Here is a 26872-nt window from a genome sequence, read left to right as displayed (position 1 = left end):
AGAAACAAAAATAACAACTTGAGGCTTTTGATTCACAATACAGTGATCTCTCGGTTAGCGCGGGGGTTACGTTCCAAGACCTCCCGCGCTAACCGATTTCCGCGTTATATTGGATGCGGAAGTAAAACTACCATCTGCGCATGTGCGCCATTTTTTTCATGGCCGCACATGCGCAGATGGTGGAGTTTGCGTGTGGGCGGCGGGGAAGACCAAGGGAAGATTCCTTCAGCCGCCCAACAGCTGATCTGCTCCGCAGCGCGGAAGCAGCGAGGAGCCGAAGATGGGGTAAAGGCAAAGGGGAAACCCCATCTTCGGCTCCTCGCTGCTGCCGCGCTGCGGAGCGGATCAGGTGTTGGGCGGCTGAAGGAACCTTCCCTTGGTCTTCCCGCTTGCCGCTTGCCAGTCCACACACGCCCCCCTGGATGAGCCGGCCACAGGGGCGAGGGGTGGGGATGAAGGGGCAGGACTTCCCGGGCGGAAGGCATGCTCGGCTCTGCCGCTCCAGCCGCTTTCGGCCGAGCCTCCCCGGCCAAGCAGCCAGGGAAGTCGAGCCAGGCGTGGCGGCGGCAGCGCTGCTTCTCCGGTCGCCCGGTCCTCTCCTGCGCCGATGTTCCCCGCTGCGACGGAAGGCAGTCGCTTGGCTAGGGAGGCTCGGCCGAAAGCGGCTGGAGCGGCAGAGCCGAGCACGCCTTCCGCCCGGGAAGTCCTGCCCCTTCATCCCCACCCCTCGCCCCTGTGGTCGGCGGGGATGAAAGGGCAGGACTCCCTGGGTGGAAGGCGTGCTCGGCTCTGCCGCTCCAGCCGCTTTCGGCCGAGCCTCCCTAGCCAAGCGACTGCCTTCCGTCGCAGCGGGGAACATCGGCGCAGGAGGCAGGAGAGGACCGGGCGACCGGAGAAGCAGCGCTGCCGCCGCCACGTCTGGCTCGACTTCCCTGGCTGCTTGGCCGGGGAGGCTCGGCCGAAAGCGGCTGGAGCGGCAGAGCCGAGCACGCCTTCCACCCAGGGAGTCCTGCCCTTTCATCCCCGCCGACCACAGGGGCGAGGGGTGGGGATGAAGGGGCAGGACTTCCCGGGCGGAAGGCGTGCTCGGCTCTGCCGCTCCAGCCGCTTTCGGCCGAGCCTCCCCGGCCAAGCAGCCAGGGAAGTCGAGCCAGGCGTGGCGCTGGCTGTCAACTTTTCTTTTTAGCACTGGGGAGGCAAGTCAGCTCCTGCCCAGTTTTAAAAAGAAAAGTTGACAGCCAGCGATTGTTCCGCTGCCGCCAGCATGGCCTGGCTGGCAGCGGAAGATGTAACGGAGCCCACGGGGGATTCGCCTTCCTCCCACCCGCAGCCGAGACTGATTGTGGGCTCCTTCGCAACCTCGGAGAGCTTCCGGGGCATGAAAGCTCACGAAAACCAGGAAGCTCTCCGAGGTTGCGAAGGAGCCCACGATCAGTCGGCTGCCGGCGGGAGGAAAGCGAATGCCACGGGGCTGGGCTCGGCTGCCCCCTCGGCTCCCCCCCTTACCAGCCCCGCCGCGGAAGGCTCCATTCTGTTCCCTGCCGGCCCGATTGAGCGGCCGGCGGTCTCCATTCAGGGAACAGAATAAAAAAAAAATTATTTTTTAATATTTTATATAAAAAAAATTATTTTTTAATATTTTATTTTTTTAAATAATATTTTTTGAAAAACCGCGTTGCAGCGTTTCGCGCTAATCGAGAACGCGCAAGTCGAGGGACCACTGTATTCTCATACCTACCTTATGTTGGTAGACCTCCAAGCTAATTATTCACCCTTTTTTTCAGACAGCTTTACTTACTTTGAAGGTGTTCAGTTTTTGCCACCAGTATAAGTTTTTGTTTTTCTTCAGTTTGCAGCTTGCCTGAAAACAGTAAGGAATGATGCATAATTTTCCTTGTGTGTGTGCTGTAAGTGGGAGATGGATTTAGGTCTAGCTTATAGAAATTTACACTGTATCCTTGACACTCTTTTTTCCCTAAAACCAAATGAGGCAGCATTGTTATCACACTAAGCAGAGCAGCACTTTTTGTCACTTGCTTAGTAACTTGAATATTCTGGTAGCTCAAGAAGAAGTAAGCTGTACCTTTCATTAAAAAAAAGGTTTAACTTATTATTGCGATTGTATTCCAGATTTCAGGACTGATAAATCTTTTATAGTATAATGCATGAGGGAATTGCTTGCCTGAATATATTTACATTTCTATTTTCCACAGCTAGCACTTAACAGCAAATTGCTATAAATTTTGATTTTCAGGGAAGAGCAGATCTTTCAAATAACCTTTCTTCAATATTCATTCTAAGTTTATTCAGTTATAAATTTATTGTGATATAAATTTATTAATTCTAAGGTTATTCAGTTATTATTCAGTATCTCAGCAGTGTTTGAAATCAGTGGCGACTATCCCAGAAACAGACAGTTAGTTTTAAAATACTATACATAAAATACACGCGATTGGGGGGGGGAGATCTTTAACTTTACCAGACTCTATCTTGCCTAAGGTCCTGATAAATTGTGCAATTCTGTTTCAGTTCAGTTCAATTTGTAGTGTACTATTATTGTATAAATTGCATCACTTGGTTTTCATTATTCATGGTAATTTGAATAGAAGTATACCGTGATCCCTCAAGTTTCGCGATCTCGATCTTCGTGAAACGCTATATCGCGATTTAAAAAAAAAAATTAATTAAAAAAAAAACCACTTCCGGGTTTGGCTTTGGGAGTCAGCTGGGAAGCGGCGTGGCTGTTTTAAAAGGTTGCAGCCGGCCTGGGGGGCTTCCCAGCACCTCCCCGAACCCCCAACCCGGGTTCGGGGGGGTGCTGGCCGGCTACGACCTTTTAAAACAGCCGCGCCACTTCCCAGCTGAGTCCTGAAGCCAAACGCCAAAGGCGAACTTCCGCGTTTGGCTTCAGGACTCAGCTGGGAAGCGGCGCGGCTGTTTTAAAAGGTCGCAGCCGGCCTGGGGGGCTTCCCAGCACCCCCCCGAACCCCCAACCTGGGTCTTCCCGGCCGCGCACGCAAAGGGGAAACCCCGGCTCCTCGCTGATGCCCGCCGCTCGCCCGCCCACCAGCAAGAGGGGGAAGACCCAGGGAAGGTTCCTTCGGCCGCCCAGCAGCTGATCTGCTCGGTAGCGCAGCAGCAGCGAGGAGCCGAATCGGGGTTTATTTATTTATTATTTGGATTTGTATGCCGCCCCTCTCCGAAGACTCGGGGCGGCTCACAACAAGTGTAAAACAAATCATAAATAATTCAATTAATTAAAATATTTAAAGATTTAAAAAAACCCCATACACTAACAGACACACACACAGGCATACCATGTATAAATTAAATGTGCCCAGGGGGAGATGTTTAGTTCCCCCATGCCTGACGGCAAAGGTGGGTTTTGAGGAGTTTACGGAAGGCAGGAAGAGTAGGGGCAGTTCTGATCTCCGGGGGGAGTTGGTTCCAGAGAGTCGGTGCCGCCACAGAGAAGGCTCTCCCCCTGGGGCCCGCCAACCGACATTGTTTAGTTGACTGGACCCGGAGGAGGCCCACTCTGTGGGACCTAATCGGTCGCTGGGATTCGTGCGGCAGAAGGCGGTCTCGGAGGTTTCCCCTTTGTGTGGGCGGCGGGGAACGCAAACTCCACCATCTACGCATGCGTGGCCATAGAAAAAAGGGCGTGCATGCGCAGATGGTGTTTTTACTTCCGCAACCCTACATCGCGAAAAATCGATTATCGCGAGGGGTCTTGGAACGGAACCCTCGCGATAATAGAGGGATCACTGTAATGTGATTTCTACATAAATTAAGTCTACCACAATTCAGCGTGTTCATGCTGTTGATTCTTTACCTTCCACTTCACCAAGATATTCCATGATGAGTCTCTTTTCTTCTTGCAGATGATCAATTCTTGAATATAGATTTGCACACTCATTCTCCATGTCTTTTAGGGTTTGTTGAAGTTGAGAGTTCTGGGTGTCTGACCACTGCAAGCATGAAAAAAGCACAATAAGAAGTAGCCAAAGAAAGAAAAATGGAGTTGCTTTTATAAATCACACAAAAGAGTATTCAAGTGTTGAACAAAAATAACATGACGGCTGTTACACTGATTTATAGTTTAACATGTAAATGAGATGTCTTTAAGCTTAACAACTAGAATTCTACCTCTTTGAAAACAAGTTTTTGGATGGTGGTACTTTAAATCTGTTGTGTCTGGGGAAATGTAGTGCTTAGATTACTTCAAATTCTTTCAGTATTGCTTCAAATTGCTTATTTGACTAATGGGTTTCTTTAAAGCATGATTCCCCCACTGTCAATTTTGACAGTTCCTGAGTTATTACTGGTTTTATTTTAATGATGGTTGTATATGTTCTTAGCCATATGGCATTTTCAATATGTATAATTGTTGCATTTAGTTTATATTAGTTGTTGATGTTTATTTACTGGTTTGGATGCTAAGTTGTAAGCTAATTGTATTGGACATAATTTTGTAATTACTATGACTTTTGTCAAGGTGCATAAAACAATAACAGCAGCAACTTTGTTCCTATGTGTTAAAATATATGCTACTGTCCTTGGCATGCTGGTAGCAATTCACCATAAATGGGTGTCTGAGCCATGCTTTGTTTTCCAGTTCTTTCACTAAAAACTGCTAACTTGAAAAAAACTAAAATATAGCCTCACAAGGTGGTTACCTGCAGTTTATTCTCCAAGGCATGCAGCTTGTTTTTGACTTCAGAGTGCTGGTCAGTTAGTTGACTCCAATCTTTTTGTAAATTGTCAAGTTGATCTTTCCAGAGGTTGCAATTATCCTCAGCAACAGTTAGGGCTCTCTAAGAGGAATAGAATCATTTATCATAAGTAAAGTTGACAAACATTGTCTTAACAGTCTTGTTTAAAATCAGAATAATGGTTCATTTGTAAATGTGGCAATTTTATTGCAAATCTAATTTGATGTGATAGGGGATCCGATTGAACAAACTATATTACAACTTGATAGGCATGCTTATACATGGAGATAACTGGTCTCCTATTTTGCAAAGATGGAATATACAGTCAAAATAAATCAATATTTTTTGGATTAATGACATCCATTTTTAAATAGCTTTCTTCTTGTGAAGGGCTGTTCCCTGGGATCTGAGGCTGAAATAGTAGCTGGCCCAGAACCTGAGCTAGAGGCTGTTCTGCTGGGCTCTCTGATGGAGCCTCCCAAAAATTCAAGGGTACAAATTGCAGACACACACACGTTTGAAAATTCAAAACAATGTTCTTTATCACAAAATTCAAAATAAACTAAGCACTCTTTTTGTATTGCAAAACAACGTCCCAAAACAACGGGGTAGTCTGTACAATTTCCCTTAAGCAGTCATTAAGTACTTAGCTAGCAGCTGTGAAGAAACTTCACACTCCTTCTTCTTCCAAAGAAGTGAGACACACACACACACACACACACACACACACACGTTGCTCTGCTTTGGTTTCAAAGGCGTGAAAAACCAACAAACAAAGTTCAGAAAACAGCAACACACGATTCCTGAAGAACTGCGATCAGATACTCTTTCACAACGGCCAAACCCACACACTGCTATTTATAGCAGCAGCCCTAATTACTGGAGCCCCACCCAACCACAGGTGGTCTCATTTTCTCTTGTAATAATCCTTCAGTTGTTGTCTCTTATGCATCACTCTACGCATGTGTGGATGTGTCATTAATTCTTGTTCAGAATCCAAGGATGATACAGATGATTGATCTCCTCCTGGGCTGTCTGCTAAACTCCCCTCTTCCCTGTCACTCATGGTTCCTTGGTCAGAGTAGGCTTCATCGGCAGATTCCATCGGTAGCAAAACAGGCCTGTGGCATGTGGATGTCTCCCCCACATCCACCTGCACATTCCTTGGGGCAAGAGCTGGGCCAGAGCTAACCACAACAGAGGCTTTCTCATTTTCAATCATTTATATACTTTATATTGGTACATTATTCCTAACTCACATGCATTTCTAGATTTTCGATAGCATGGGTGTCAAACATGATCGTGTCACATGGCATCATCAACAATTTTTGCCTTTGCAGAGCCATGGTGAGCATAGCCTGTGCATGATGCATACGGCTTGCAGGCTGTCAGTTTGATACCCATGTCTTCCAGTTCTTTAGAATAGTTTCATTCTTCTGAATTCATCAAAATGATCTTTCTACATATCAGGTAGAAAACAACATATGATGAAACAACATTGCCCTACAATGCAATTTCTTTCATTTTTTTTGAGAAGAATTTCTCCCACAAGCAGAATGATCCTCAATGAATCAAGGAGTTTCCTGATAATCTTTGATGATCTGAAAACATCTCAAGATATTTAGAGCTTCAATAACATATATGCATCTTCCTATAGGCCTCAGGCTAAAATCCTTGCCTACCTGGGCATTTTGAAATTGCTTTTGTGCCTGTGTTTTCTCCTCAAGCAGTTTCTGAAGAGATTCTTTTACTTTCTGTTCATAATTCTGCTTTTGATCTTCCATCTCGAGAAGAATCCTTTTTAAGCCTCGCTTTGAATAACTCTAAGAAAAAAAAGAAAAGAAAACAAGAGAGGGGGGGGATCAAAATTCCTTGTCTTAAAATACTTGTCATGCTATGCGTTATCTAATTGGTTTATCTGATAAACTTTATCCCACTGAGATATATCAGTCATGATTAGCATGGACTAAGACAGGACTTAATGTGGATCTAACCTACTGAAATCCAAGAGATTCATTCTTCATCAAGCTAAACTTGCTGTAACAGGTACTTTTTTTTGCAAGCAATAATATTCTAAAGAATATTGTTTCTTTAAAAATGGCAAAGAAAACTGGCAATTTAACACTATAAAAGCCATTAACATGTTAAACATTCTTAAATTAAGATTCCAGGCACAGCCAACAGACCAAAACTTTGAAATGTTATGAAGCCTACATTGCATCTATTAAAATGTGAATCAAATTTTTTTTTTTTTTTTAAACCACCTTATTTAAAAAGTTAAAATGATGTCTAGGATCTGCAAAAAATTCTTAGTCGTGTTAAACTTTCTTAGCAGTGTCACACTTTTATTACGTATATGGAGAAGAAGCAATATGTTGATCTCATGTAAAATGTTTCTGTACTGCAATTTTATATGCACTCTATAGGGACAAATCTTTTAGCAATAATCACAAAAATCTGAATGTATGTGAGACACAACCATAAAAAATAGAAACAGTATAGTTCAACAACAAAGTATAAAAGAAAACCCTCACGATGCACAGGAAACAAATTATTTTTCAAAGAAAAGATGTTATCATTTTTCAGGTTTTTAAGGAAAAGTTATGACTATATTCTTTCAAATATATCAAATATTTGTATAATGTTAATATTATTAATGAATTGATACCTGGAGAACAAAGCATGTCCCCAAACTACAGAAGTTGACATTCTCCGTGTATATACTTATGGTTTTAAAAATTTAGTTTTAGTTTAAATTTTTAAATTTAAAGCTAAAATTTTAAGCTTTCCCTTTTTGAGCCTAATATATTACCTGGGTACATATTTGCAGTTGATTTTCTAGCATGGTCAGCCTGCATTTGAGTTTGTCTTCATTAAACTGACCCTAATGGAATAAAAAAAGTTAAAAATTGTAAATAATTTTGAAAATAAGAACTTTTAAACTTGCTGATACCAAGTGCCTTGCTTTATTCGCATTATTTAAAAGTTTCATTTAAGCATCAGATCCTTCACAAAAAAAGCACATTGGAATCTATGGCATTCAGGACAGAAAAGAAAATCATTCATATCACTTATCCTTATAGCTATCCTAATTGCCAAAAGGTCTATGCTATTTTTTTTATTTTAAAATTCCAGATACCTGTAGTTGCAATTAGATCAGCCAGGATTAACACAAACATAGTTACACATACAAACTTGCCTGCCATACATAAAATTACATTAATAATAATATTATTATTATAATAATATTATTAATATTATTAAAATTACATTAATAATAATAATAATTATTATTATTTATTAGATTTGTATGCCTCCCCTCTCCGCAGACTCGGGGCGGCTCACAACAATAATAAACTACAATAAACAAATCTAATATTTAAAAGAAAAAATATCTAAAGTCCCATTATATAAAAACATACAACACAAGCATACCATACATAAAACTATATAAGCCTGGGGGAAATGTCTCAATTCTCCCATGCCTGGCGGTATAGGTGGGTCTTAAGCAATTTACGAAAGACAAGGAGGGTGGGGGCAGTTCTGATCTCTGGGGGGAGTTGATTCCAGAGGGCCGGGGCTGCCACAGAGAAGGCTCTTCCCCTGGGGCCTGCCAGACAATATTGTTTAGTCCAGTGTTTCCTAACCTTGGCAACTTGAAGAGATCTGGACTTCAACTCCCAGAATTCCACAGCCAGATCGGAGGCACCGGCAGCGCCCCGCCCAGCTGGAGCTTCTCTGGCGTCGGCGGCAAGTGTCCTTTGGGGTCCGGCGGGAGGGCACTGGCGGTGGGAGCGGGGGGTGGGGGTGGCTGAAGCGGCCTCAGGCAGTCGCGGGGAGATGGCGGCGGCGAGAGGGAGCTCCAGGCGGCGGCGAGAGAGAGCTCTCTCTCTCTCAGCTGACTGCAAGCGGGAGCCCTGACGGTGGTGGTTGGATGTGCTGCTGGACGCCGTACATGCTAGCGCTGTGGGCCTGGCATATACGGCACCCAGCAGCACGTCCAGCTGCTGCCGTCAGGGCTCCCGCTTGCAGTCAGCTGAGAGAGAGAGAGAGAGAGAAAGAAAGAGAGACATATAAGAGAGGCAGAGAGAGAGAGAGAGAGAGACAGAGAAAGAGAGACATAGCAAGAGAGGCAGAGAAAGAGAGACAGAGCGAGAAAGAGAGACAGCAAGAGAGGCAGAGAGAGAGAGCGAGAAAGAGAGACAGCAAGAGAGGCAGAGAAAGAGAGAGAGAAAGAGAGACAGCAAGAGAGGCAGAGAGAGAGAAAAAGAAAGAGAGACATAGCAAGAGAAAAAGAGAGACTTAACAAGAGAGGCAGAGAGAGAGAAAGAGAAAGAAAGAGAGACATAGCAAGAGAGACAGAGAGAGAGAAAGAAAGAGAGATAGCAAGAGAGGCAAAGAAAGAAAGAGACATATAGCAAGAGACAATGAAAGAGAGAGAGAGCAAGAAAGAGAGAAAAAAGCAAGAAAGATAGCAAGAAAGACACAGAGAGAGAGAGAGAGCGCAAGGGAGAGAGAAAGACATAGAGGAAGGGAAGGAGGGAGAGAGAAAGAGCAAAAAAGAGAGGAAGGAAGAAAGAAAGAGGGATGGAGAGAGAGAAAGAAGGGAAGGAAGGAAAAGAGAGAAAGAGGGAGAAATAGAGCAAAAGGGAGGAAGAGAGAGGGTTTTTTGTCCAAACTTTTCTTTAGCCCGCCGCCCTCCCTTTCAATGTTCCCCAGGATTTTGAAAATATGAATAATGTGCCGCGGCTCAAAAAAGGTTGGGAAACACTGGTCTATGGGACTGCTGAATATGAGATCCATAGATTTATTTTCTAAGTATCCAACAAACCATATGCTGTACGTAACAGATGTAATCATGGGTGGGCAAGAGGTGGGACAGCATGGAACACCGTTCCACTGGTAGAAATAGAGCTGTGCATGCAAGTCCATCACCGCCGGCCATGCACACACCATGCACACGAGATTCGGCTTCTGTGCATGTGCAGTAGCCGAATCTCGCCACCCCAGCCAGCAGCAACAGCGCTTGAAATGGAATTGAAAGCTTTAAAGCACTAAAGACACTTTTATATCTCAACTAAAATTTGCATCTCTTATTCCATTTATCATTGGAAAATATGAAAATTTCAGCTTTGTATTCATTTGGAAATGCCACAAGCAGTCTGTTGCTTTAATGAGTAGCAAACGGAAACATGGGCTACTCTGGAAACTTACAGAAAACAAATGAGACAGTACACACCTACCTGCTGCTAAGCTGAGGTTTTAATTACCACTTCCTGTCAGTAAAAATGTTAAACTACTTTTCTGGCTGCTAACAGCATGTTTCAGAGAGGAAGTACAAACCACAATGGTATCAAACAGTAAATGTTGACACTTCTGTTCTAAGAGATCTCGCAGTGAATTTAGTTTGAAAATTTGACTGAATTACAATTTCTTTTCTGGACCAAGTAACTTGAGGCGCTTCTTTAGCGTCAGTTCTATTTAGTTGAAGCACAATTCCATGGAGCACAGATATGTCTTCTTCCCCACCCTCCAAACAGGATCAAACATAATATGAAAGATAAATCTAGTTTGATTGTACAATTTTATTTATCTAAAGCTTTGTATTTACAGGTGTGCCACTCAAAGATGGAAAGGATGTCTATTAATACACTTGTCATTATAGAATAATGTCATTAATTTTAATGATATTTATATGTGCTATAGAACAGTGATGGCAACCTTTTCCCCCTTGGGTGCCGAAAGAGCGTGTGTGCTATCGTGCATGCGTGAATGCCCACACCCATAATTCAATGCCTGGGGAGGGTGAAAACAGCTTCCCCCATCCACCGGAGGTCCTCTGGAGGCTGGAAACAGCCTGTTTCCCAACTTCTGGTGGGGCCAGTAGGCTCATGTTTTGCCCTCCCCAGGCTCCAAGGCTTCTCTGGAGCCGGGGGAGGATAGAAATGCCCTCCCCCATCCCCCCCAGAGGCTCTCTGGAAGCCAAAAACTCCCTCCCAGAGCCTCTGTGCGAGCCAAAAATTGGCTGTCCAGCACACACATGCCTGTTAAAGCTGAGCTAGGCCAACAGCTCGAGTGTCAGCAGATATGGCTCTATGTGCCACTTGTGGAACCCGTGCCATAGGTTCGCCATCATTGCTATAGAGTCAAACTCACGTTGTCAAACTATGTCAAATTCACATTGTCACAGCAGTTTAATGTGACATATCTGGACTTTTTTCCCCTTTGCTAATCCGGGTGTGGGCATGGCCAGCATATGATGCATCCGGCCCATGGGCTGGGAGTTTGGCAGCCCTTATATAAAGTAACACATAAGTATGATAGTAGTAATCTTAGTATGACCATGTGATACCTTCCAAGATTTTTCTGCTGCTTCTAACAACATGGCTAGCAGCTCTTGTAGAATCGCCATTTTCTGCTTCAATACTAGTTCTCGATGTAGTGCTTCCTAAAAAAGAAGAAATCAAAGTCATAAAATGTTCAAATGATATCCCAAGCATGCTCTGAATTTGTTGTCCTAATTCTATGATTAGCGAGGATTCTCTTACTCTACCATCAAACTTCTTATTCAAAGAAAGCATGGAGAAATTTGACTATAGCAATTTGACTATTTCACAGAGAATACAGGCCTTTTCATCTATTCAGTCTGACTGAGCTGATTCTATAAAGTCTAACTCATATAAGTCTGTTACTAATTTGCATTTACCAATCATATTTCATATCCTTTTAAAAATTAAATTATAGTTATAACACTCTAAAATCATATGTTTTGTTTCTTTTCAGTCTTTCAGTTTCTGCACACTAGTGCTGGAAATTAATGCCAATTACCGTATTTTGAGTATATAAGACACACCTTTTTATCTCAAAAAAGTACATCAAAAACTGGGTGTGTCTTATACACCAAATGTTGCAGGCCACCCAGACCCCTTGTCCACCCCATTTTTGGGTGGGGGGGGGGGAAGCCCAATTTTTTTGCAAAAATGGGATGTGGGGGTGGGGCTTTGAAATAGCAAAAATGGCTGCTTTTGGTATATAAGACGCACCGACATTTTCATCCTCTTTTAGGGGAGGAAAGGTGCGTCTTATATTCTGAAATATACGGTAATTTGTGAAAGGATCTTTCAAATGGTCTGAATATTAATATTGAGTACTCACGTTGAGGTAGTTAGAAAGTTGAGTAATTTCCTGAAATACAAATAAAGATATTTATAATCCCAATTGACTTGGCAAAGAAATATAATCTGTACTATTTGTCAGCCTTTGAATCACAAAATTCAAAAAAGTCTACTATACTTGAAGATGGCCAGTTTTTATTGCTATTAATAATAATAATTTATTATTTAGTTACCCTTAAAACATGTTTATAATCAGGGGGAAAATGGAAACGCTATACATACAGAATTATACAGAAAGAACAGTGCTCCGGTATCCTCCACTTCTTTTAAATTCACCAAATGCTTAAATAATTAAAATCTGATTATTGAAAATCTGGTGAAACTTTACTATGGGTCATCTTCAGAAAGGAGCCATGATTTTATGGTCTAAAACATCCCAACTATAACAACTTGCCTGATTAAGGCCCTTATAAACAGGAAGACTAAGCATGTACACAGAAATGAGAAAAAAATACCAAATACTAAATACCATTTGCCCCACATTTGCATTTCTTTATTTCTTAAAGAAAGAGGAATATCATTACTTCCGTTTTTCGTTAAAAGTAGTCCCTCCGGATTTTCCTCCACTAGTTATTGTCAACTCTCATCTCCATTTCAATACTGTTTAGCCACCCCTGCCTGAAGACATTTCTGTGGTCATGTGGTCAGCATGACAACACGGAGCGCTGTTCCCTTCTCATTGAAGTCTTATTTATTTACTCATTTTCACATTATCCATACCTTATCTAAAATCTCTGCTCCACAACTAAAAACAAAAGAGAAAAGAATTATCAACGAGACAGTTGCAGTGTGATATGACTGTTAAGAGGAAGAAGGTAAAACATTATCCATATAGAATTTGCCCATATAAACATTTAAGAGCTGAACAAAAACTCCTGAAAAAGTCACCAAATCAAAATGTTTTTTAAAAAATTCTAGAATAGTCAAGAAGTGCTAGGTAGCCCAATGGAATTTTCCACTTGCTACCATCTTTTTCTACCCGCTGAAATATCACTATGAGGTGGTATCCAAGAACTCTATTCATTCATTACTGCATATGTGAAGATTTGCAATAAATCTATGCATTTGTGCAAACAATAATTCACACTATGAAATGGAGTTTCTGTAGTCTTAGCTGCCATTCACCTTTTAATGAACAGGAACCTGTGTATTTTTTCCTCCCCGACACTGGTTGCTATATGACCAAGATAATTGAGGGAGCTCGTAAACACAGTGGTTGAAAAACTCAAATGTAGTGCATAACATCTGATGTAAATGTAATACTTGTAATGCATAATGTTTTTTGAAGCATGGCAAACAAAACAATTCAAGGCTTCATTAAGGGTTTGGAAGGTTTCTGGCATAGGTCAGGCTATGAATTGTTCAAAATCAGAGTGACATAACATTTTTATATGCTCAAAAATGCTTTTCCAGAGGTTAATCTGCTGCCTGGGCACAGAAGACCTTGCGTCGGTGGGACTTATAATCACTGTTTGTTATACAACTTCAAGAGAATTTTATACTGTAAGTGGTTTATGAAGTTATGGCATGCTATTCCTTAATCTTTTGCAAACAAGAATGTTCTGGATTTTTGATAATTTTGAATGAGCAACTAAGGAACCTTGAATCTGAAAAAATATATCTAAAAATATGACTCAAACTGCAATTATTTTATGGACTGAAAAAAATTGATCATCTTTATTCACAAAAAAAATACTATATATTCAATATAAAATGCCTACTATCCAATTTTAAAAACACTAGTTCCAAAGGAGAAAAAAGCTTGAATAATCTCTTTACTTACTCTGTTTGCTGATAGGAGTTTTTCTTTTCAGAACTCAGTTCTTTTGTGGTTTGTGTACCTTTATAAATACATAAATATAAATTCCATTTCAATACTTTTAACAATTGATAGTGAAACACCACTGTTTTTATCTGTAAGGGATTCATTTGTAAGAAAACATAGGTTTCTAAAATTATGATCAAAAATATATACAGTGATCCCCCGCTCGTTGCGAGGGTTCCGTTCCAGGACCCCCCGCAACGAGCGGGTTTTCGCGAAGTAGCGCTGCGGAAGTAAAAACACCATCTGCGCATGTGCAGATGGTGTTTTAAACTTCCGCAGTGCTAGCGAGGAGCCGAAGATTGGGGGGCGGCGCGGCTCTTTTAAAACATCACCGCCGACATGGGGGGCTCGCTAGCACCCCCCCGACCCCCCAACCCGGGTTTGGGGGGGTGCTAGCAAGCCCCCCATGTCGGCGGCGATGTTTTAAAAGAGCCGCGCCGCCCCCAATCTTCGGCTCCTCAGCGGCGAGCGAGCGAAGCCAAGCCGGCAGCAATGTCGCCGCCGCTGCAGCCAACGCGCGCTACGATCTTCCGGGCCAGCCAGGCTCAGTCACGGAAGGCAGCCGCTTGGCCCGGGATGCTGGGTCGAGAGGAGCCGGGCTTGATCCGCTGAGCCTGGCTGGCCCGGAAGATCGTAGCGCGCGTTGGCTGCAGCGGCGGCGACATTGCTGCCGGCTTGGCTTCGCTCGCTCGCCGCGCCGCCCCCCAATCTTCGGCTCCTCAGCGGCGAGCGAGCAAAGCCAAGCCGGCAGCAATGTCGCCGCCGCTGCAGCCAACGCGCGCTACGATCTTCCGGGCCAGCCAGGCTCAGCGGATCAAGCCCGGCTCCTCTCGGCCCAGCATCCCGGGCCAAGCGGCTGCCTTCCGTGACTGAGCCTGGCTGGCCCGGAAGATCGTAGCGCGCGTTGGCTGCAGCGGCGGCGACATTGCTGCCGGCTTGGCTTCGCTCGCTCGCTCGCCGCGCCGCCCCCCAATCTTCGGGTCCTCAGCGGCGAGCGAGCGAAGCCAAGCCGGCAGCAATGTCGCCGCCGCTGCAGCCAACGCGCGCTACGATCTTCCGGGCCAGCCAGGCTCAGCGGATCAAGCCCGGCTCCTCTCGGCCCAGCATCCCGGGCCAAGCGGCTGCCTTCCGTGACTGAGCCTGGCTGGCCCGGAAGATCGTAGCATGCATTGGCTGCAGCGGCGGCGACATTGCTGCCGGCTTGGCTTCGCTCGCCGCTGCAGCCAACGCGCGCTACGATCTTCCGGGCCAGCCAGGCTCAGTCACGGAAGGCAGCTGCTTGGCCCGGGATGCTGGGCCGAAAGGAGCCGGGCTTGAAGATCGCAGCGCGCGTTGGCTGCGGTGGCGAGGGCTTGCGATGGAGGGTGGAGGAAGCGGCCATGGGAGGGCGAGCTGCCTCAGGGAGGAGGATCGGGCGGGACCAGGTGGGGGCTGGAATTTCTCCGCCAGGGCGAAGGGCGGGCGAGCGGCGAAGGGCGGGCGAGCGGGTGCTGGGGAGGGCTTCTCGCCCTCCCGCCAGCAAGAGGGGGAGCGAACGGCGTGGGCAGGCGAAGGGCGGGCGAGCGGCAGCGAGGAGTTTGCGTGGGCGGTGGGGAAACTCCTCGCTGATGCCAGCAAGAGGGGGAAGACCCAGGGAAGCCGCCCAGCAGCTGATCTCCCGGTTGCCATCTACGCATGCGTGCCCATAGAAAAAAAAGGGCACGCATGCGTAGATGGTATTTTGACTTCCGGGTTGAAAAATCGCAAATTACCCTGTTCGCAATGGTCGGGGACGCAATAACCGGGGGATCACTGTAGTTAAAATTTTTAAAAAATGCATTTGAGATTAAAATACACTGCTCAAACAAATAAAGGGAACACTTAAACAACACAATATAACTCCAAGTAAATCAAACTTCTGTGAAATCAAATTGTCCATTTAGGAAGCAACACTGATTGACAATAACAATAACATGCTGTTGTGCATATTCAACTTTGTACATAACAAAGTATTCAATGAGAATATTTCATTCATTCAGATCTAGGATGTGTTATTTGAGTGTTTCCTTTGGTTTTTTTTTAGCAGTATCGTTTCTCACAGAATGTAGGATAAGAGTTACCTATATTAAAGGAATCTGAAAGCAAAATCTCCACACATCGAGGAAAGTTATCAATAAAAATACTGTATACACTATACAATTTTTTTTAAAATTAAAAATCTGAAAAACAACAAAAAAATAATCAAAATTACCGGTAGTCATGGACAGTCAAAAAAAGTTGTATTTATGCTGATTTATACATTCTTACTTTCACTTACTTTTACAATTTTGGGGAACATTCACAACAAGCATGGCTTGAGATGATTTGCTAAGAGGGAAAATATTACTGAAGTCATGTTGTATAGATTTGGTATGAGGCTGAAAGATAAAAACAGAACAATATTTTGTCATTTCCATGTGTTGACTACATTCCTGAGAAAATAAGACAGTACTCCAATAACACTCTCCAAATTTGTTGGGATACATTTTTCTTACTTTAATGAGGAGCATTGTTTAATTGCATGGTTGCTAAATAGTAAATTGTGTTGAAATCAGTAAAGAAAGAAGAAAAACGGTTTTTGAAGCTTTTCTGCTACCTGACATTAATATTTTAGAAAAACTCTTCGATCATTTCCTAAACAATAAAATAAAAATTCTAAAAATCTCATGAGATCAAGAAATCTTGTGAAATTTTGGTAACTTTAAGCAAGATTTTGTAAATTGCAAACCTAGGAATATTTTATATGACAACAAAGAGCGGGAACATACACACTCACATACACAGGGACTGTTAAAAGAACTGTGTACACACACACACATGTATACACACACAAAGATTAAAACTATACATTACTCATGACTAATCTAACACAGGTCAACAGATGTGAAAATCTAAATTTCTAAATTCAAAAGATATATTTCCCAACTAATTATTTTGGGATGGTCTAATAGGTGCTTTATTCCTATCATTAAATATTACCTGGATATTTGACAAATAGTTCAAATAGGTCTGAGGTGGTATTTCCCCTAGATTGTCAGAACAGTTTACAGGAAATGAAGATCCTCTCTTGCCAGGAGACAACATCATTTTTGTCCTTCCAAGCTCTTCAGTGGTTAAATTCCTTCTTCGGAAGAATTCTTTTTGTCGAGGGTTCAGAACTGGTTCCTTGGCTTCTTTGCTTTGGCATTTGGCTGTGAGGTGACATGTGGGGCTGTTGTTTATTCTGAGCAGGCTTTCATGCTTGTTGCACTGCCGTTCATGTTTTTCTTCATAACTCTCATGCTGGCGGCCTTGCTGGCCAGGAGATTTGGCAAATCCAGTGATCATCCTACCAACAACACTTTTCAAATATAGTTGAGACTCAACTTCCTAGAAAAATGAAGAAAAAACAGTCAGGACAATGGAGTTCTTTTGTACAAAGCCATGCAAATTATTTTCCATATTTCTTTGAGATAGCTACCACTATTATGAGATATCAAAGTCCAATTTAAAGTATTGCTGTTAAAGACCTGTGTCTCAACAATTGAGGAGCCTATAAAGCCCTTCATGGCACCGGACCAGAATATCTCCGGGACCGCCTTCTGCTGCACGAATCCCAGCGACCAGTTAGGTCCCACAGAGTTGGCCTTCTCCGGGTCCCGTCGACTAAACAATGTCATTTGGCGGGACCCAGGAGAAGAGCCTTCTCTGTGGCGGCCCCGACCCTCTGGAACCAGCTCCCCCCAGATATCAGAGTTGCCCCCACCCTCCTTGCCTTTCGCAAGCTCCTTAAAACCCACCTCTGTTGTCAGGCATGGGGGAATTGAAAATTTTTTCTCCCTTCCCCCTAGGCTTATAGAATTTATACATGGTATGCTTGTTGGTATGATTGGTCTCTTAAATTGGGGTTTTTTAGATTACTTTTTAATATTAGATTTGTTACATTGTTTTTTATTGTTGTTAGCTGCCCCGAGTCTTCGGAGAGGGGCGGCATACAAATCTAAATAAACTAAACTAAACTAAACTATTTGAAAACACTCCCCTCTCTCTAAAAAACTGCCCAGATACTAAAATATTCAGGGAACATTTTTCCAGGCTTCCTTTTCCAAGAGAATCTTGTTGAGGACAGGGTAAGCATAAGGCCTTTTCTCTTGTGAAGCTCCATCTCTAGAATGTTCATGTAATGTGGATTAGCATCCAGACAGCTACTACATTGGCATAAAATTAAAATTTATTTTAACAAGTGTTTCAAAACACAGGTTTGTTTTAAGTGTACTACACACTCTGCTTTTTATAATATGGACCTGTTTATATCACATTTATATCATTGTTTGATGCCTGCAATTTTGCTTATTTATTTACTACTCTGATATTTTAGAATATAAGTAGAAGACAAAGTATTCCAAACAGCAGCTGTACAGAAGCTTTAATCCATCAATTAGCAGAGCCAGTTTAGAACCAACACCCCTCCCAGGAGTATCTACACGGCCTGTTTTTAATGCCCAGGTAAAGTATAGGGCTTGTGCGGAGGCTCTGAGAGGGGGAAAAATGGGCCTCCCAGAAGTCCGGAAATAAGGACGTCCAGAGGGCCAGGACGCCCTCCTGGATGCTCCAGGAAAGCATCTGGAGCCTGTGGAGGGTGAAAAATTGCCCTACTGGGCCTACTGGAAGTCCAGAAATGGGCAGTTTCTGGCCTCCAGAGGGCTTAGGGAGGTTGTTTTTACCCTCCACAGGCTCTGGGAAAGCCTCCGGAGCTTTGGGAGGGCTAAAAACAGACATACCAGAAGTCAGGACACCGGTTGTTTCCGGCCTCCGGAGGCTTCAGGAAGGCTTGCTAGGCTCAAAATGGGGTGAATGGGGGGGTGGGGGTGGCCATTCACACATGCATGAGGGGCGGAGCAGCACAAGATGGATTGTGCATGCATGCACAGGAGGCAGAGCCTGCGGGTGACATTATATTATGGGTATGGGCACATGCAATTTTGGCATCCAAGGAAAAAAAGGTATATACAGATATATTTCCCAACTAATTATTTTGGGATGGTCTAATAGATGCTTTATTCCTATCATTAAATATTACCTGGATATTTGACAAATAGTTCAAATAGGTCTGAGGTGGTATTTCCCCTAGATTGTCAGAACAGTTTACAGGAAATGAAGATCCTCTCTTGCCAGGAGACAACATCATTTTTGTCCTTCCAAGCTCTTCAGTGGTTAAATTCCTTCTTCGGAAGAATTCTTTTTGTCGAGGGCTCAGAACTGGTTCCTTGGCTTCTTTGCTTTGGCATTTGGCTGTGAGGTGACATGTGGGGCTGTTGTTTCTTCTGAGCAGGCTTTCATGCTTCTTGCACCGCCGTTCATATTTTTCTTCATAACTCTCATGCTGGCGGCCTTGCTGGCCAGGAGATTTGGCAAATCCAGTGATCATCCTACCAACAACACTTTTCAAATATAGTTGAGACTCAACTTCCTAGAAAAATTAAGAAAAAACAGTCAGGACAATGGAGTTCTTTTGTATAAAGCCATGCAAATTATTTTCTATATTTCTTTGTGATAGCTACCACTACTGTGAGATATCAAAGTCCAATTTAAAGTATTGCTGTTAAAGACCTGTGTCTCAACAGTTGAGTCTATTTGAAAACATTCCCCTCTCTCTAAAAAAACTCCTCAGATACTAAAATGTTCAGAGAACTTTTTTTTCAGGCTTCTTTTTCCAGGGAGCATGTCATTAAGATGTTTACATTTTAAAAATCATTGTTTTTTTAATGCATCTTTGGAAATACTTATTTTTTCACTCTCACTTCATCATCTGAATGATTTTTCATGTTGATGAAAGCTAACTAGTTGGCTATATAGATGGACATGATAGATGATATTGTTATTGTTATTGATATTATAAAAACTAATAAAATATTTAATTAAAAAAGAGATGATAGATGATAGATAGATGACAGATAAGTAGGTTGGTAGGTGGGTGCGTAGGTAGGTAGATAGATAGTAGATAGATAGATAGATAGATAGATAGATAGATAGATAGATAGATAGATAGATAGATAGATAGATAGGTGTATTGTTTTGGATTTTAAACAATATTGTTGAAAATTGGATTTGAAATAGTATTGAAAAGCACTTTTTGGAAAATATTTTGAAAGAGAAGTCCATTAATGCTATAAACAAACATATGCAGGGCAGAACTCGTATGACACATAAAGGCAGCAGTGAATTTAAAAGAGTAAATATGTGGCATATTTTTCTGCACACCGAAATTTATACAACAAAGGAACATAGTGATCTCATCTGGTACACATGTTTAGCTACAACTCATCATCTGCATAATAAAGATAGCCAAAGGAACAATGGCACAAAGGAAGAAAAAGATGAAACATAACAACAAATGTACAAAAGATGAAAAAGAAGGAACAGTCATAAAAAGGAATAAAGAACAATCAGTGTTTGATTCCGAGCCATCTCCAGAATTCAAATATTAGATCCCAGTGGGTTTTATATGATATGGACAAGTTTTGCCTTCCAGGAAACATTTTTTTAAATGAAGTTTCACATCTAGATTTGACAGTGTGCAAGATGATTTCTTTGTCTTGAAGAAGCTTTGCCTGTGGGGAATTAAGCAAATCGCTACAAAGATGGATGTGGAGAACAATGATTGATGATTCAAACATTTATATTATCTAATCATAATTCAATGCAGATGCAAAAACACATAATATATACTTGAAAGCAAAGGATTACATTTTCCATGTGGGTATTAAACATGTTTTCTCCTTCACACTGCTTTTAAAAATTGAACAGCGTTTCAAATGCAGCTGGTGATTTACAGAAGATAATTTTCTCTTCACTGAAAAGTGTAAATACTGTATAGAAACATAGAAACAGAAGACTGAGGGCAGAAAAAGACCCCATGGTTCATCTCGTCTGCCCTTATACTATTTCCTGTATTTTATCTTAGGATGGATATACGTTTATCCCAGGCATGTTTAAATTCAGTTACTGTGGATTTACCAACCACGTCTGTTGGAAGTTTGTTCCAAGGATCTACTACTCTTTCAGTAAAATAATATTTCCTCATGTTGCTTTTCATCTTTCCCCCAACTAACTTCAGATTCTGTCCCCTTGTTCTTGTGTTCACTTTCCTATTAAAAACACTTCCCTCCTGAACCTTATTAAACCCTTTAACATATTTAAATGTTTTGATCATGTCCCCACTTTTCCTTCTGTCCTCCAGACTATACAGATTGAGTTCATTAAGTCTTTCCTGATACGTTTTATGCTTAAGACCTTCCACCATTCTTGTAGCCCGTCTTTGGACTCGTTCAATTTTGTCAATATCTTTTTGTAGGTGAGGTCTACAGAACTGAACACAGTATTCCAAATGTGGTCTCACCAGCATTCTATATAGCGTAATCATAATCTCCCTCTTCCTGCTTTTTATACCTCTAGCTATGTAGCCAAGCATCCTACTTGCTTTTCCTACCGCCCAACCACACTGCTCACCCAGTTTGAGACTGTCAGAAATCACTACCCCTAAATCCTTCTCTTCTGAGGTTTTTGCTAACACAGAATTGCCAATACAATACTCAGATTGAGGATTCCTTTTACCCAAGTGCATTAATTTACATTTGGAAACATTAAACTGCAGTTTCCATTGCTTTGACCATTTATCTAGTAAAGCTAAATCATTTACCATATTACAGACCCCTCCAGGAATATCAACCCTATTGCATACTTTAGAGTCATCGGCAAATAGGCAAACCTTCCGTACCAAACCTTTCCCTATGTCACTCACAAACATATTAAAAAGAATAGGACCCAGAACAGACCCTTGTGGCACACCGCTTGTAACCTGTCTCTGCTCAGAATACTCGCCATTAACAACAACTCTCTGATGTCTACACTTCAGCCAGCTGCAAATCCAATGAACTATCTATATATAACTATATAACTATTATAAATTATAAATATAACTATTCCATGGAACCAGTGAAATAACTGTTGAGTGAACTTCATTTGCTGTTTGGCTTTTAAATTAAGTTTTTTTTTCCTAAAGCATCATGCAGTCAGAAATTTAATGGGGATGATTTGGCTTACCTTCTCTTATTTTCGACTGATTATGATTCACTAACCCCCAAGCCAGCTATTTCTTAAAAAGAAATAGGACACAGGATGCAGAACTATCATAAATAATATGAATAATGTTGCATATAGTTTGACTTTTATATTGAATAGATTACATCAAACATTAAGAAGACCACAGGCATTTTAAAAGGTTCTAAATATAGGTTTTAACAGGTTTCATTCTGTTAATCTTCACTCCTCTCCATCTTCTTTCTTCTCCTTTTGGATTCATTCATTTGCACAATGTTCTAGTGTAAGTGTTCGGTATTATAAAGTCTGAATTCCGAAAAATATAATCTGATTTGCTTCATTCGTAGTATATGCCTATTAACATTTTTTGCATGCTACTGCAAATATATGCATACATAGTACCTTAAAAAGCAGGATGGTAGTGATGGAACATAATGCATGGGTATTTCAAACACAGTTTATAACCAGCTAGGCATTGTCCTGAGGCTTCAACATTCTGGGTTGACAGTTTCTGCCTTGATTTCAGTCCAAGTGGTTTGGGTTCTGGGCTGCTTTCTAGGCTCTTGCACAAAGTTAGTTTCCGCAGATCAATAGCCACAACTCCCTTTGCTGCAATATTTCCAGTTATGTTGTCTCTCTTTCCCTGCCACTATTGCTTGATGTTTCTCAATGAGGGGAAGAATCAATGTTGTGACACCATTTCACACACTGAAACAGTACAATCACTCCTCCACTCGAAATAGAATACCCTATGAGACTAGACTTTCAATCCTGGGCCTAGAAAGTTTAGAACTAAGACACCTTAAACAAGATCTAAGTATTGCCCACAAGATCATATGCTGCAACGTCCTGCCTGTCGGCGACTACTTCAGCTTCAACCACAACAACACAAGATTTAAACTTAATATTAACCGCTCCAAACTTGACTGTAAAAAATATGACTTCAGTAACCGAGTTGTCGAAGCGTGGAACTCATTACCGGACTCCACAGTGTCATCCCCAAACCCCCAACACTTTACCCTTAGATTATCTACGGTTGACTTATCCAGATTCCTAAGAGGTCAGTAAGGGGCGAGTACAAGTGCACTAGAGTGCCTTCCGTCCCCTGTCCTATTGCTCTCCTATATCTCCTATACCTTTCTTCTATTCCTATATCTCTGCTTCTATTCTTTCATTGGTATGTTCTATTACTATACCTTCTTTTCTATTCTTTCTTAGATATATTTTACTATGAGTATCTCCTCTATAACCTTCATCATGTATTTTACTATGTGTATATAGATATATACCCACTAAAACCCTCATTGTGTATTGGACTAACTAACTAACTAACTCACTCACTCACTCACTCACTAACTCACTAACTAACTAACTAACTAACTAACTAACTAAATAAATAAATCCATTCTACAAAATGTGGGGCTCTGTTTCCAATCTTCTTCAGTACTGTATCTATAGAGCAGAGCTGCATTATTGCCTACTTTGAATATAAATTCCACTTTGAGTAAGAAGAAAGAACTTCCTGTCAGTTCTGCAGAGCAGGAAAACCACTTCTCTGCTCTCCTTCACATCACAGTAGTCACCAAACCCAACAAAGCTATTTACAATGTTGTACATCTGCATCCGGCCTACAGGCTAGAGGCCTTTCACCTCTAACTTTAGAATAAGCTGTTCTGTTTTTTGTGATTAGTGCATATTTTTAATTGAAATATTTTTAAAGATGTAAGAAGCTGTGAGATATATGTCCCGAAGGGTTTATCAGTTGCGAACACATATGCCCTACAAAATCTGTAAGACTAAATATAATCTTCTGTTGCCTTTCGTCAAACCAGGTTCCTGATTCTGGCAATTTTATTTTGCAATCCCCTTTAGGTTATTTAGATTATTTTATCTTCTTCCACTTGAATTCCTCCCATATTTTTCATCACTCTTCCTGTCTTATTTGTTTTTAATAAGTGTGTGTATTTGTGTGTGTGTATGTCTACCCATCCATCTCTCTCTCTCATCATCATCAGCATCAGCATCATCAGCATTTATCATATAATCTCAGTAAAAGTGAACATAGTTCAATTTTTCGGTTTTTACTTGTAGGACTATTGCCTCTTATTATATATCCCGTGTAAATCTTGACATCTCCTCCAAGATGTCAAGGTTCTCTTTGAAAACAATGGACAAACATCATCATTATATATCCCATGATAAGGATGAAATGTATCAAGGCTGAAACCATGAAATGACCAATATAAATTCTACTGTTTCCCTCTTACACCATTCCCTAATTTTCAGTTTGCCACTGCAATGCCATATTAGCAAAAGTATACATTTGGGTATAGATATCTAAAAAGGAAACATATCAGTTACCTTATCTGCTAAAAGACCACATTGAATGTGGTTCCAAAAGAATAGAGGATAGACATATGAGCATATGCACCAAGACAAATTCCTTGTGTGTCCAATCACACTTGGCCAATAATAAAAATTCTATTCTATTCTATTAAAAAAATGTCCAAAAATGCTGTCAAAGAAACATGCTTCTGTTTTGTGTTAAAACTGCTAGAAAAAGTAAATGCACACTCAAACACAGAAGCAGGGCTGAAATCTAGCAGTTCTAACAGGTTCTGGAGAACCGGTAGCATAAATTTTGAGTAGTTCAGAGAACTGGTAGCAGAGATTTTGAATAGTGAGGTGGGAATGGAGATTTTGCAATATCCTTCCCCCAGGAGTGGAGAAGGAATGGGGATTTTGCAGTATCCTTCCCCGCCACGCCCACCAGGCCACACACCACATCCAAAGAACTGGTAGTAAAAAAATTGGGATTTCACCATTGCACAGAAGCATATGTTTCCACCCTCATTCCCTTTGTTTGATTAGGACTTATTGTCTTTCACAATTATCTTTAGTGTGGTTTATGTTATAAGCTGTAGAAAATGTTAGTTACAATTCTTTATTTCACTCATAACCAACATACTGTACCTAATTCCTTGTTGTATTAAACAATACGTTTAGTGCAGGAAATAAAAACCTATGCCCCCAGGATGCATTATTTTTCTTTTATTATAATATTTTGGAAAAAATATTTTAAATTGATTTCTAGATAATACTTGAAAGCTTTTTTATTTTTAAACTACCTCCAGTTTACTGTGGCAGTGTACTTTTTCATCTGGGTTAAAATTATTGATGTTTGGAAAAAGTTAAATAAGCTACTCATATTTAGTTAATTGCTTAGAATTATTATGATTGTTTGTGATGTGTCATTTTTAATCCTGTAGGAATTCATTTCCTATTTCATATTACTAAAGAAGCAATTGGGGCAGAAATTAATTAATATTTAATTTCTTAGTTTCAATATTATATTGTATTTAGGTTATTAATTTTCCCCACCCCTATTTTGTATAAGTGGCATACACTAATATATCCACCCAAGAAGCTATTGCTAGACCATGATACTAAATCTGAAGAAATATGGCACCACTTTTTATGACCAAGAAATTTAAATGCAAGAAAATTAAAGAAAAATACAGTATATAGCTTTTAATAAAATCAATTAGTTGGAAAAGATGTCACTAGACTTGATATTTTGCCACCATTGCAGATAGCATTCTGGGATTTAAATAGCAACAGAATTATCCCAGATGGAAAATATCATGGAATGCTTCTTTCACAAGGCCTTGTATCTTAGGTATTTTGTTCTTGTTGAAAAAGAAGAATTGCCATTACTGTTCTATTTATTTCCCCCCATTTTGCCGATTTGAAAATACAGTTTTGCATTAAATTTTAGGCTAGAATGGGAAAGTATCTAGATTTTAACTGTGGCATTTGTAATAATAATAAAAATTTGTTTTGTTTATACAAAATTGATCTGCAGAGTCTATAGTTAAGACAAATTTAAATAGTTTATTAATTTTTCATTAAAAAAAAAATTAAAAGATAGTTTTCAAAGTATTTTATGTGTGCATCTGACATTTGAATGATTTGGAAACCCCAAAAATGAATTAACTGGCCCTTTTCTCAGAGCACGCAATAACAGCTTACCTTGTTCAGATGCCATGCTTTCAATATCTTTATAGCGCAACTAATTGAAAAGCCCTTCCTTTAAGTAATTCTCAGCAATGAAGAGGAGATATATTACTCCAGTTACAGTATTTAATTAACCTGGACAAACTTTTGAGGTTTAATTATCAGATTATGGGGTTTCTTCCTTTCGAGACCAATAAGTTTTTCTCTAATGAGCACAAATGCCCTTTATCTTTTTGTATGGGCATTGTTGCAGGCGAATGCCAGAATCTGATCTGTTTTAAAACTAATATGCTTGCTCTCTCTTAACTTAGAAATTAAAACCGAGGTCATTACTGAGAAGTCCTTACCTTTGCTTCTCAATGGTAGTCCTGATTGAAGTTCATCAAGATCCAAAGCATTACTTTAGTATTCCACTGCTAACTCGCTGTAGAAGCAACAAGAATTCGTTCCTTTTTCAAAAAAATGGAAATGCTCTGAGCTCAGGACTGGTATTGCACCCATGTGCTCATTCTCTCTCTCTCTCTCTCTCATACACACACACACACACACACACAGCGAGACATACACACACACCTTGATCTGAAACAATAAGGAATTGTAGCTTTCTATAAGCAGTTTTGTAGTAATTTGGTTTCTTTTCCCTCTTCCCCCCCCTTTTTTTTGCAAACAGATCTACATTTCTTTTAACATTGGGTAAAACATCCACATCTGAGTTGCTAAAACCTCCTAGAAAACCCAGTGATGATATTTCTTCACTGCCATCTCCTGGCTATCCACATTTCTGCAGCCCATATCTCCATTACAGCAACAACTTTTTGCTGCAGTTATCAGCTTGGTACCTTGAGCTCTTGCCTCACAATCATTTTTATTTTTTTATTCATTTGTCCAGTACACAATACATATGGAAGAGAATAGACATGAAGTAATATATATAAAGATAATATGTAAAAATAGAGGAGAAGATATATGAAAGGAAGAAAATATATATGATATATCAGATAAAGGAAAGACAATTGGACAGGGGACGAAAGGCACACTAGTGC

General features: G+C 41.1%; 1 protein-coding gene across 2 annotated transcripts in view; it reads right to left on the bottom strand.

Annotated features, from left to right (window-relative positions):
- The window catches only part of TRAF3IP3 (TRAF3 interacting protein 3), a 32212-nt gene extending 5908 nt beyond the window's left edge, over positions 1–26304 (bottom strand). The window contains exons 1-13 of one of the 2 annotated variants that reach the window (XR_011558560.1): positions 26177–26298; positions 18793–19182; positions 16713–17102; positions 16012–16111; positions 13674–13731; positions 12611–12635; positions 11871–11900; positions 11068–11163; positions 7528–7599; positions 6398–6538; positions 4680–4817; positions 3836–3971; positions 1799–1861 (exon numbers count right to left, since the gene is read on the bottom strand). Coding sequence is in view for 1 of the 2 variants with exons in the window: in XM_070745601.1 (XP_070601702.1) it covers positions 1799–1861; positions 3836–3971; positions 4680–4817; positions 6398–6538; positions 7528–7599; positions 11068–11163; positions 11871–11900; positions 12611–12635; positions 13674–13731; positions 16012–16111; positions 16713–17102; positions 18793–19140 (1597 nt within the window). In the remaining variant the exon portion in view is untranslated. Of the gene's footprint in view, positions 1–1798; positions 1862–3835; positions 3972–4679; positions 4818–6397; positions 6539–7527; positions 7600–11067; positions 11164–11870; positions 11901–12610; positions 12636–13673; positions 13732–16011; positions 16112–16712; positions 17103–18792; positions 19183–26176 lie in introns of both variants that reach the window. The other variant, XM_070745601.1, reaches the window with a different exon arrangement.
- Between the last annotated feature and the right edge of the window lie 568 nt (positions 26305–26872).

The sequence above is a fragment of the Erythrolamprus reginae genome, chromosome 3 (genome assembly GCF_031021105.1).
Source record: "Erythrolamprus reginae isolate rEryReg1 chromosome 3, rEryReg1.hap1, whole genome shotgun sequence".
NCBI lineage: Eukaryota > Metazoa > Chordata > Lepidosauria > Squamata > Dipsadidae > Erythrolamprus > Erythrolamprus reginae.
This window is presented reverse-complemented; position numbering and strand designations above follow the sequence as displayed.